This window comes from Cherax quadricarinatus, chromosome 19 (assembly GCF_038502225.1).
Source record: "Cherax quadricarinatus isolate ZL_2023a chromosome 19, ASM3850222v1, whole genome shotgun sequence".
In the NCBI taxonomy this organism is placed as follows: domain Eukaryota; kingdom Metazoa; phylum Arthropoda; class Malacostraca; order Decapoda; family Parastacidae; genus Cherax; species Cherax quadricarinatus.
Window position 1 is genome coordinate 47,502,477 of NC_091310.1, and position 13,488 is coordinate 47,515,964.

General features: G+C 38.2%; 1 protein-coding gene across 1 annotated transcript in view; it reads right to left on the reverse strand.

Moving 5' to 3' along the window:
- LOC128688405 (heat shock 70 kDa protein 14) overlaps positions 1 to 13,488 on the reverse strand; it is a 46,646-nt gene that overhangs the window by 30,412 nt on the left and 2,746 nt on the right. The window contains exons 2-7 of the mRNA XM_070086799.1: positions 9,222 to 9,302; positions 8,829 to 9,057; positions 7,557 to 7,749; positions 3,300 to 3,461; positions 2,963 to 3,065; positions 2,151 to 2,306 (exon numbers count right to left, since the gene is read on the reverse strand). Of these exons, the coding sequence (XP_069942900.1) occupies positions 2,151 to 2,306; positions 2,963 to 3,065; positions 3,300 to 3,461; positions 7,557 to 7,749; positions 8,829 to 9,057; positions 9,222 to 9,302 (924 nt within the window). The remainder of the gene's footprint in view (positions 1 to 2,150; positions 2,307 to 2,962; positions 3,066 to 3,299; positions 3,462 to 7,556; positions 7,750 to 8,828; positions 9,058 to 9,221; positions 9,303 to 13,488) is intronic.

Genomic DNA, 13,488 nt, shown 5'->3' on the forward strand with positions numbered 1-13,488 from the left:
GGAATGTACTAGAGTATAGTGGTATCAACACTCTTGTATGGGTGTGAAGCTTGGGTTGTAAATGCCGCAGCAAGGAGGAGGCCGGAGGCAGTGGAGATGTCATGTCTAAGAGCAATGTGGTGCAAATATTATGCAGAGAATTCATAGAGTGGAAATTAGGAGGAGGGGTGGAATTATTAAATGTATTATTCAGAGGGCTGAACAGCTGCTGAAATGGTTTGGTTATACAGAGAGGATGGAGCAAAATAGGATGACTTGAAGGGTGTATAAATCTGTAGTGGAGTGGAGGGGTCATCCTAGGAAAGAATGGAAGGAGGGGGGGGGGGGGCAAGAGGTTTTGTGTGCAAGGAGCTTGGACATGCAGCAGGCATGTTAGATAGGAGTGAATGGAGACAAATGGCTTGTGGGACCTGACGAGCTGTTGGAGTGTGAGCAGGGTAACATTTTGTGAAGGGATTCAGGGAAACTGGTTAGCCAGACTGGAGTCCTGAAGGTGGGAAATACAATGCCTGTACTTTAAAGGAGAGGTTTGGAATATTGGCTGTTTGGAGTGACATCTAGACTGTCATATCTGGGCACCTCTGCAAAGACAGTGATATTGTGTAAATGATCACGAAAGTGTTGCTTTCTTTATGGGGCATGCTCCTTTGGTGGGATATGGCCGGTCTGTTGAAAGAAGATACATACATATGCGTGCAGAGCTGGCAAAGGTAATGAAAGGTTATCTGAAGCTTCACCTCAAATTTTGTTTAGCTAATTGCTAAATTCTGATTCATACTGGTCTTCTAAAATTTTGCTCATTTTATTTCATTTTATCAAATACAAAATGGGAATTGACACAGTTACCTTTTGCTGATGATACTGTGCTTATGGGAGATTCTAAAGAAAAATTGCAAAGGTTAGTAGACGAGTTTGGGAGTGTGTGTAAAGGTAGAAAGTTGAAAGTGAATATAGAAAAGAGTAAGGTGATGAGGGTATCAAATGATTTAGATAAAGAAAAATTGGATATCAAATTGGGGAGGAGGAGTATGGAAGAAGTGAATGTTTTCAGATATTTGGGAGTTGACGTGTCAGTGGATGGATTTATGAAGGATGAGGTTAATCATAGAAATGATGAAGGAAAAAAGGCGAGTGGTGCATTGAAGTATATGTGGAGACAAAAAATGTTATCTATGGAGGCAAAGAAGGGAATGTATGAAAGTATAGTAGAACCAACACTTATACGGGTGTGAAGCTTGGGTTGTAAATGCTGTAGTGAGGTGGTGGCTGACTAAGGGCAATGTGTGGTGTGAATATTATGCAGAAAATTTGGTGGAGTTAATAAAAGTATTAGTCAGAGGGCTGAAAAGGGGTTGTTGAGATGGTTTGGGCATTTAGAGAGAATGGATCAAAGTAGAATGACATGGAGAGCGTATAAATCTGTAGGGGAAGGAAGGCGGGGTAGGGGTTGTTCTCGAAAAGGTTGGAGGGAGGGGGTAAAGGAGGTTTTGTGGACGAGGGGCTTGGACTTCCAGCAAGCATGCGTGAGCATGTTAGATAGGAGTGAATGGAGACAAATGGCACTTGGGACATGATGAGCTGTTGGAGTGTGAGCAGGGTAATATTTAGTGAAGGGATTCAGGGAAACCAGTTATTTTTATATAGCCGGACTTGAGTCCTGGAAATGGGAAGTACAATGCCTGCACTTTAAAGAAGGAGTTTGGGATATTGGCAGTTTGGAAGGCTATGTTGTGTATCTTTATACGTATATGCTCCTAAACTGTTGTATTCTGAGCACCTCTGCAAAAACAGTGATTATGTGTGAGTGAGGTGAAAGTGTTGAATGATGATGAAAGTATTTTCTTTTTGGGGATTTTCTTTCTTTTTTGGGTCACCCTGCCTCGGTGGGAGATGGCCGACTTGTTAAAAGAAAAAAAAAAAAAAAAGGGATTAACTTTCCCCACACAATTCTACTGTTTCAAGTAAAAATGAATAAAATGTAAGGTAGAGTAAGCAGTGTTATTTTTAACTTACTTTAGATTATTAAAGAAAAATTGTGTTCTTTGTATTTGTGTTAAATTAGATTAAATGTTGATTTTTGGGAATGTAACCCACGCTTTAATTGAAAGTCTACTGTACATAAATCATGATATAACTGAATATAGTCTTACTTTTTGTATCTGATTCATGGCAAGACCAGACCTATGAACAGCCTCCTTAGCTGGTTGTAGAAAAGCTGCAAGTGTTGCACTCACTATACCATCAAATCTTGCTCGTGACAATGTTGTTGAAAAATCTACTCCTTCCCACAGTGACTCGACATAAACCTGCAAGCACATAAGGTTAATAAATAAAATCTTGAAGTTCACTGCATCAGTAACAACACATCGACTATTTTATCTACTGTATTATTAATATTACATTTTTCAAATACAAAAATTAGTCTCATAAAAATCATTATTATATTCATCACAAGATAATTTTAACTATATTTTAAAAATCACACTTACTATGCCACTTCTTTTTACAATTCTGTATGAATAATTTACTACTGACTTCATATTAGTTTCAAGATTTTATATTATTATAACTCCTGTTGCTATAACCATCAGTTCTTAAAAACAGTTTAGTCTTTCTGAACCACTATCAAGACAAGGGGCCCAATCATTACAAATACTCTCCCTTTGTAAACACCTCTTGCTGGATAATTAATAATTTAGCAAGCATTTATGAATAAATTAAGCAAATGCATTTTCAAATCTTATCTTTGTTTTAGGTTTTGCTCAACTGTTTTGCTTACATAATATACATTTTTATGCAAGTAAAGGATTTGCTGTATATAAAGTTCCAATGAAAAACTATTTCTCAGCAAGGCTACAGTGAACAAGTTTATATTGCAATACTTCCTTTAGTTTAAGTGGCACTTTTATTGATAATCTTTGGCTAACCAGATGTTATGATATAAATGTTAAATGAAACAAACCTGAGCTGTTCCCATGGTGGAGAGAACATGTTTACAATTTTCTGCAGCATTATACAGTTTCCTTCTTGATCGCCTATTCTCTAAAGGATCACCTTTATATTTTCTGAGGATTATGAAGCATAAAAAAATGGTTAAAACGTTTCTAGTTTAAGACAACTCTCACGCTATGTCCATTATTGTATATAATGAATATTATATATCACTGCTACATGATTAATAATATTTTATACATTATAATGAAAAAATATTATTTAAAAATATTATACTAAAATCTCACAAGCAGTACTAAACATACTAAATAAAAAATCTACTTGTGATTTTTTTTTAATTAGCATACTTGTAAAATTCTGTAGCAAAATGTTGAACAAGTACATCAGTTAATGCATCCCCTGCCACAGCTGATGAAGTGATAGACTCTTTCAGTGTCAGCATTCCACCTGCTACTTCAACGACTGAGCCAACAACAGTTGTGCCTCCACAATGTAGTACTACCACTTGTCTGTTGCAATACAAATTTCTTTGTCATTACAATTTGCAAAAGTTTAGATGAACAGCAAAAATACAAAACATAGCTAATGTTTGCTTTTAAGTACTGAAATACAGCACAGTACTGTACTTAAATGAGCATCTTTTACAAGGCCTGCAATAATCCACCTGAAAAATTTATTCTTGATAATTTCACAATAATATGAAAGTACATGGTAGAAAACCAATATTAAATTCTTGAGCCAGTATCATTGCACCACATCTTGTTCTCTTCAGCTGGAAGGAGAGGAAGAGAGAAGTGTTTCTGAGGGTAAGGGTGTACCAAAGCGTAGGAATTGATGTGCATCAACTAATTTTAGCAATATCTATTAATGGGAATCAGCTAACTTTGAAGGTATCAGGCTAAAACTTGAGTACTGATATTGGCAAAATTTTTTGGTATAATCCTATCCCTATTTGAAGCAGTGAAACCTATCCTTCAACTGAGACTTAACTGCCATGAGTGATCTGATTCCTGTTTTGTAGCAATTATAACTGGACAGGGAGATTCGGAAGAGAAGTGCAGAGGTTGGTGGAGGAGTTTGGTAGAGAATGTAAAAGAAAATGAAAAACGAATATAGGAAAGAGTAAGGTGATGAGGATAGCAAAAAAAATTAGGTAACAAAAGACTGGATATCAGATTGGAGGGAGACAGTATGGAGGAGGTGAATGTATTCAGATATTTAGGAGTGGATATATCAGCAGATGAGTCTATGAAAGATGAGGTGAATCATAGAACTGGTGAAGGGAAAAAGGCGAGTGGTGTACTTAGGAGTCTGTGGAAACAAAGAACTTCGTCCATGGAAGCAAAGAAGGGAATGTATGAGAGTATAGTTTTACTAATGCTCTTATATGGGTGTTAGTTAGTTAAACATTTTGTTCTAGGCACATGGTGTGAAGCATGGGTGGTGAATGTTGCAACGAGAAGGCTGGAGGCAGTGGAGATGTCATGTCTGAGGGCAATGTGTGGCATGAATATAATGCAGAGAACTCGTAGTTTGGAAATTTGGAGGAGGTGCGGGATTACTAAAACTATTATCCAGAGGGCTGAGGAGGGGTTGATGAGGTGGTTCGGAGATGTAGATGGGTGAATAAGTGCCGCTGATTGCTACAAGATAATTTTTTTTTTTACCCCTTTAGTATCCCACTTTACAAGAATGCCCTGTTCATGACTACTCTACAGACTTCAACATAATCAGACCATCATCCAGAAGTATTAGTCTATTTTTTCAACCTCCACATTCCAAGACATATGTAGCTGGGCAACAGAGGAATCACACCAAGGGGCAAAGTCACGAGACAAGATGCTTTTAGTGATGAAAAGATAGAACTTACTAGTCTCAGTCGCAAACACCTCATTATGAATCTTAGGTAATTAATTAACATGGTGCAGATGCATCCACCTTGTCCAAAGCTTCTCTCACCATCACACCAACCTGGTCCAATCTGTTAACACGTTATGTAGACCAACGTCTGCCACGAGAGGAGGTACAAGTACCTCCTCGTCTTCTGGGACCAGCTGTCCTCAGGCCTAGCCCCATTCCCCACCCCCATGGGCCTCAGAGGGAGAAGCTAGGTACCTTGGGCTGTCACAAACCCCGCCCACATTGGGCTCAAAGTGTGTGGCAGCTGCTTAGCAGCAGACGATGTCAAGAGGTGCAAAAGCAGCAAGCATTACAGGATCCTTTTGGAGCCACACCCCAGCTTTGGGCCAAAGCCCGAGTTCTGGGGAAGCTCAAGAATGCCTCTTACAGCAAGTGTTGCTGCTGCTACTTCACTTATCCATTGCGCTCTCTTATTGCAGACATTTTGCCATCCAGTGGCTTTATCAATACAAATTTAAGGACATAATTGAAAGAGTAGAACTATATACAAAAGAAGAGGTAATCAGTCCCTCAGCCTTGGAGCTGAAGAGTATCCTAGTCGTGAAGAGTCTGAAGCACAGGCATGAAGACTGGCACTTATATAAAGTACTGTTATACATACTACATGTACATCACCTATGATACTGCTGCCGGCAGCCAGCTGCCCTCAAGCCCACACAGCCAGCACAACCCAACTGATCGGGCACTTTCAGCTTGTATTGGCCAAATTTTCACTTGAAAGCTCCTACCTTTGTTCTGCCAATATTTTTTATAGATGCTAGAATAGCACCACTGCTAGTTGAGTGGAATAGGGTAGTTGATGAGTGGAACAGTCTGCCTAGTAGGGTTATTGAAGCTAAAACCTTGGATAGTTTCAAATTTAGATTGGATGAACACACGAGCAAGATGGGTTGGATTCGAGTTAGACGTGCACGTAAGTAAATAGATTTATCAAAGCTTATTGCTTGTGTAGTGTTGAAAATGAGTTGGGCAAATATACTGTTAACAGGATGGACTTGTGTATGATCTGCCTAGTATGGGCCAACAGGCCTAATGCAGTGTTCCTCCTTTCTTATGTTTTTATACAATTCAGAGATTTGAGGAAGGACTGCTGAGGTAGTCACAGCATTTAGATGAAGAGGTTGTATATATCCGGGGTGCAAAGTTAACCCTTTGACTGTTTTGGTCATATATATACACGTCTTACGAGCCACTGTGTTTGATATATATACTCCAAAATTCTATCGGCTTCAAATCAAGCAGGAGAAAGCTGGTAGGCCCACACATGAGAGAATGGGTCTGTGTGGTCAGTGTGCACCATATAAAAGAAATCCTGCAGCACGCAGTGCATAATGAGAAAAAAAAATGACTTTTTTTGGATTAAAACGCCGACTTTGTGGTGCATTTTCACATAGTATTTATGCTTGTATTCTCGTTTTCTTGGTCTCATTTGATAGAGTGGAAAACATATTATAGAAATAGAGGTGATTTTGATTGATTTTACTATGAAAAAAACCTTGAAATGGAGCTCAAAGTAGGGGAAATGTTTGAGTTTTGCCGATGTTCAAAAGTAAACAAATGATGTTATTGTCCAATAAATGTCCAACAAGCCATTCTGATATGCAGTCATGAATGGGTTGACATTATTTATACAATTATTACAATATTGCAGTAGTCTGCATAACAGTAAATCTTCTATTTTTTGTTTGAATAAAACTTCAAAATACAAAGCAAGAGTAATATCAGAGGGGCCTGGAGATGTGACTAATGAACAAAGAAAATGTTATTTTAGAGCCAGGAATGTCTGCATTGTTCATTCTGAACCCTATTTTGAAATTAGCATATTTTTTAATTTGCAGGAAATTGGCCAAATTGCAAATTTCTGATCATGTTATTGGGTAATTGAAATCGGTAAATGGGCAGTTTCTTGTACTCAATCAATAGAACAAATGGAGTTCTAAAGAAATAGTTATGAGTTTGGTTGACTGGAACAATGGAATTAGCCGAAAAAAGGGTTCAAAGTGGGTGAAATTGCCGATTCGTAAATATCGTCGAGGTCGCTAACTTTGCAAGAGCGTAATTCTTTTAAGTTTTTCATCAAATTTTGTTCTTTTGGTGTCATTACAATCGGGAAAAGATTCTCTATCATTTCATAAGAAAATTTTTTTTTCCCAAAATTTTTTGACACCAGGAGACACCTCAGTATTTGGGGTTTCGACAGTCAAGGGGTTAAAGGGGCAGGTGTCATCCCAGGAATGGTTGAAGAGAATTAGAAGAGGATTTGAAATCCATGGGCTTGAACATCCCGCAGGCTCTTGTGAGCATGATAGAATTGAATCTGAACAGGTGATTTTTAATGGACATACTGCTGGAGTGTGAACAAAGTAACAGTTAAGAAGGGATTCAGAGAAACTGCTTAGCCAGACTCTGGTACTAGATGTGGGAATGGCAGTGCCTACACTCTGAAGGTGGGGTGGGGTGAGGATGTTGCAGTCTGAGGATAATGTCATCTAAACTGTGATGCAAGCATACTTCTAACAAAGTTATTGAATTATGGTGAATGTGTTTCCTTGTGTTTGGATCACCATCCACTGGCAATAGATGACCAATGAAGAAATAGAAAACAGAATTTTCATGATAACCAGGTGTTACCACCACCAATGAGTAAAAGATTACATACAATTTGCAATGAACAGAATACATACATTATGTGCTTGTTGTCATTTAAAAGACCATAAGCCAGCACAGCAGCAGCTGGCTGTGTAACTGTAGTGAGGACAGTGAAAGCAGCTTTATTTGCTGCCTTCTTCACAGCAGCAATTGTTCCTTCACTGCTCCATGCAGGCACAGTAATGACCACTGGCAGTTCTGGCTCACTTGTGTGGGCACTAGCAATCTCTGAAAGAATAAAGAAATTTTTGCTGTTTGCAACAATTCTTTAAAACATGGTATTTAGCAAAATTTGAAGTTTCAGATATATTATTATTATAATAAAAAAAGAAGCACTAAACCTACAAGGGTCATACAGCGCCACAGTTTCAGATATAGAAATAAAGAACATCCTCTCCCCAAAATTTTTTTCAGAATAAAATACTCTACATATATACATGTATAGTACATAAAATATGGAAATCATGTTTAGGATACTAAATTATGGACAAACTACTGTGTATTTCAGTGACAATTTCTAAATTCATTGTATATTTGGGTATAGTGTTTTCAGCAAGCAAGGTAATGCCTTCCTTCGCTGCAAACTGGATTTTATTTAGCCGTATTTTCAGAAAAATTTGTTTTATCCCATAAGATCTTATTATGCAGTTGCTAAACAAAGTTATTTCCTTATGTACATTGAGTTGAAGAGCAAAATTTACATTTTACACTTGGTGAACTGCAAGGAAAATTCCACAAAGCTAACTTTTGCTAAACAAAATTCAACAAAGTAAGCTGTTGCTAAGCAAAAGATTTCTGTACTAATATGTCTAAGAAAATGCAAGAAACATTAAAGCAGGGGATTTTAATAAAAAAAAAAAAAAAAAGTTATAAGTAGATTATGTTACCCTAAAGCAATTTTTAGGGAAATTAAATAGATTGATATAAACAACATACTCCTGTAACACTATTCATAAAAAAAAAACAGTAATTTGCTAAAAACTTATCAGATATTTAAACAAGCCATAAATTAATACAACTGATACCTTTATTACAAGAGAAATTCTGAAAGATGAAGTATACACAGTAGGAAAAGGCAGCACAAACCAAATCTCTAATTCAAATTCATAAAAAAATAAATGTGAATGAAAACATGAAAATACTGGCTGATATGTGAATCAGAGGAAGAAATATGTGAAGGTACCCAATACTTAAAAAAAAAAAAAAAAAAAAAAAAAAAAAAAAAAAAAAATTGTATATTTATACAAGAAAAGACCTTACATAACACTGACTCGACATACATACACAAGTATTACATATCAACGAACCTTTCAGAAGAGAAAAGATATGAGCGAGAACTTCATCTGCAGATACTTGTACAGTTTTCTCTCCCCGTTGCACTGCATAACGTGGTTGACCGCTTTCCCAGTTAGGGCGACATGACATACTTGAGGGACACACGCCTTCATCCTCCACTGTACCCACCACCCGTAACACATTAAGCACAGTGCTTGCACCGTGACGAATTATTCCCTGCTTGGCTGATAATCCACTCACCTACATAGATTTTTTTATTTACATACAGGTTAACTGATAACTGTCATGACAAACTAACACTGAAGATATTGTACCACAGTATAACTACCTCTAATTAAAAATATATTTAACAGTAAGCCACTACAGGTCTGATATATGTACTATACTATAGCTTAAAAACTTACCACTTCCATATCATGGAAAGCAACAACAGCAGGTGTGACCCTGTCTCCCGCAGCATTAGCCACCACTTCAAATTTTCCATCCTGGAAAAATTAGAAATCAGTAATTACAGACATGTTAGTAATGGATTTGTTTCAGTTCCAAAATGGCAGTACAATACTGATTATGTTACGTAGAAAATTACTGCAATTATAAAAATATTCATCTCTGCACCCTATCAGGTTTCATGGGATCTTGCTTAACTGCTACTTGTTTAATTCAACTTACTAAACACATTACTGATACCATGATATGTTTCATAAGAGTATTTTGGGCTTCTTACTATTTCTAAGTATTGTGAATTATATGCCAGACTGGAGTCCAGGAGGTGGGAAATGAAGTACCTACACTTGGAAGGGGTTGGGATGATGCAGTTTGAAGGGTCATCTGAATTGTGACATCTGTGCGCTTTTGAGAAGACAGTGATTGAATGAATGACAGCGAATGTTTCCTTTTGTGTTATGTTAAGTAAGCTTATTTAAGCACTGGTACACACAAGGAATATTATTATACATAATATAAATTACCTAGGATAATGCAAAGAGTCAGACAAAGTGACTTATTTCTCTTGGGGCTATTTAGAGCGAGTATGAAGCGAGTGTTCAGACATCTGGACCTGTCGGCAGATGGGTCTATGATAGACGAAGTGAACCACAGAACTGACAAGAGAAAAAAAGGTGGGTGGTGCACTGAAGCATCTGTGAAGACAAAGAACATTATCTATTGAGGTATAAAGGGAAATGCATATGAGTATAGTGGTACCAACACTCTTATATGGGTGTGAAGCTTGGGTTCTAAATATTGCAGCAAGGAGGCTGGAGGTAGTGGAGATGTTGTGTTTGAGGGCAAGGTGTGGTGTGATTATGCAAAAAATTCGTAGTTTGGAGACTAGAAGGGCGCAGAGTTACTAAAAATATTATCCAGAGGGCCGAGTTGTTGTTTAAGTGGTTTGGACATCTAGAGAGGATGGAGCAAAACAAGATGACTTGGAGGGTGCATAAATTTGTAGTGAAAGGAAGGCAAAAGTACGAGTCGTCCTAGGAAAAGTTGAAGGGATGGGGGTAAAGGAGGTTTTATATGCAAAGGACATCCAACAAGCATGCATAAGCGTGTTATATTTTTAGTGAGTTTTTGACTTGATGTGCTGCTGAAGTGTGAGCAAGATTTACATATATGAAGGGATTCAGGGAAAATGGGTTAACTGAACCTGAGCCCTGGGGGTGAAAAGTACAATCCCTGCACTCTGGAGGGACAGGGGGAGATTTGCAGCTTGGAGAGGCATTTGAACTGTAGTATCGGCATGCATCTAGCAAGACGGTGACCGAGTAACTTTTTTTTTATGGAGGGGGGGGAGGGTTGTCACCCCACCTCAGTGGGAGATGACTGGTGTGCTAAAACAATTCTACAGTATTATCTAGCTGTATATTTATCTGTTTTTCAGTCTTTTTAGCTTTCTTCAATATTTTTTATTTTTAGCATCCTTTAAACAATCAGATTCTAAAACCACTGTATAACAATGTATTTTAAATACATGCACAAGATTACCTTTATCATTAAAGGAACAAACCAAACCTGTAGGGATCATACAGCACTTGGAAAATGGAAGGCAATCTGGTTTGAGTCAAGACAAAGTAGGGAAATTCCAATTCCTTTGATCATGAGTTGGTAGCACAGCATTTCTCAACCTTTTTACCTTTGCGGAACCCCTGAAATAATTTTCGTGTCTTAGGAAACCCCACATAAAAATTATTATATATCATTATTAATATCTTTCCCTCTCTTTTATAAGCGTAAAGTTCATAAGGAAAATGTATTTTCTAATACAGTGGACCCTCGGGTAATGTCATCGGATAATGTAAAAATCGGATAGCAACATGTTTTTGTGTCAAAATATTGGCTCGGTTTCCGAAAAAGAACTTGGTTAAGGACATTCGTCCCAAATGTGTCAGTGTGGCGTGAGTGGTCCAGACACTCCACGTACAGCTAGTGTGCCATTGTTTACAAGCCAGTGAGGATGATTCCAGAAAGCTTCTAGTGCCAGCCCTGTGGTAAAGAGGGTGAGAAACATTACTGAATTTCAAGAAAAAGTTTGTAGACAGATACAAAAGTGGTAGTATGGGCCAATAGGTCTGCTGCAGTGTTCCTGCTTTCTTATGTACACCAGCGAGGGTACTTCCTACACACCAGCCAGGGAACTTCCCCACATACCAGCCAGGGAACTTCCCCACATACCAGCCAGGGAACTTCCCTACATACCAGCCAGGGAACTTCCCCACATACCAGCCAGGAAACTTCCCTACATACCAGCCAGGGTACTTCTCCACATACCAGCCAGGGTACTTCCCCACACACCAGGCAGGGTACTTCCCCACACACCAGGCAGGATACTTCCCCACACACCAGGCAGGGTACTTCCCCACACACCAGGCAGGGTACTTCCCCACACACCAGGCAGGGTACTTCCCCACACACCAGGCAGGGTACTTCCCCACACACCAGGCAGGGTACTTCCCCACACACCAGGCAGGGTACTTCCCCACACACCAGGCAGGGTACTTCCCCACACACCAGGCAGGGTACTTCCCCACACACCAGGCAGGGTACTTCCCCACACACGATTTGATTTGATTGGGACTTGCGCATGAGTGAATAGAATTATCAAAGCTTACTGCCTGGGAAGCATTGAAAATTGGGTTGGGCAAATACATTTCTGTTAGTGGGATGGTTTGTGAAGGATCTTCCTAGTATGGGTCAACAAGCCTGCTGCAGTGCTCCTGCTTTCTTATGTGTAAACATTTATGGATGAACATCACCCTGACACAGCTGTTGCAGGCCATGATGGCAACATCTACAATGACAATGTTGTCCCATTTTAGGGAAATCTTAGAGAGATGCCAGAAACAGAGCTCTCTGGACAGATTTTTGGTGCAACAGGGGTCCAGTGACTCTCAAGCTGGTCCTAGTGGCATTAAAAATCAAAGAAAGGAGGTAACCCCAGAAAAAGATGTGTTACCTGAAGTCTTTATGGAAGGGGATTCTCCTTCCAAACAATTGCAAACTCCTCCATCCTCTGCCCTCCTCTCATCTCATCACTCATTAATACATCTTCAGTAAAGGTAAGTGTCATTTCAGTATTGTTTATTCTGCATGTCTCATTGTTTTCTGTGTAGGGAAATGTATATGTCATGTAAAAAAATTATTTTGTTTAATACTTTTGGATGTCTGGAATGGATTAATTGGATTTCCATTATTTATGGGGAAAATTAATTCGGATAACGAAAAAATCGGTTGAAGACAAGCTTTCTGGAACGAATTAATGTCGTTACCTGAAGGTTCACTGTAACTGGTTAACTGTTAACTTTCTTAAGTTAACAATGAAAAAAAAAAAAAAAAAAAAAAAAAGCTTGTTCAAGAGACCTCACATGGAGGTTTGCATTCACACACAAAAATTAACCATATCTGTAAAAAAAAAAAAAAAAAAAAAAAATTAAACAAATAACCAATATCATATACACCTATTATCCGACTTACGACCAAGCTTGGTTCCAACTAACCGGTCATAAGTCAAAATGGACGCAAGTTGAACCTTACTACTAAATATCAGCATCACATGATGTAATGATTTTATTTTATTGTTTTATTTTGGTATTTCATTTTTTACTTTTTATGCTATTAGTACCGTATTTTATACTACAAGGTTTAGGAGAAACACCGTGTACAACACAAACAGTCATTTATTTCCCAGAACATCTGCATACAAAACATGGTCATAAGTCGAGTGGTTGTATGTCGAGCAGGTCTTAAGTCGGATGGTAGGTATACATATATACTATGTATAAACAGAATGAAAACAGATAATAACTACAATAACTTAAATGGCTGTTGACAATGTTGAAAAGGCAAAATGTCTTACAAATATATGGGTCAAGGAAATGTTATTTTTGAAGCCAATTTAGATAAAATTTGCTTTTCTGATGTCAAACCTGTGGTTGCTTTTGGTACACAAATACTTAATTCGGGGTTGAATTTAGACAGACATACATGGATTTCATCTTCAACTGAAAGGGGGGCTTTCTGTCTTTGTTCTTGATGCTTGTTAAATAAGAAAAAGGTTCCTCACACATTTAAGAGGTTGAAAACTACAGTAAGGTTGAAAACTCGAGCGAGTCACCTGTTATACGAATCCATCAGGTACAGCTCCTGTCCACTGACCACTAAAGGCAGTTTCAC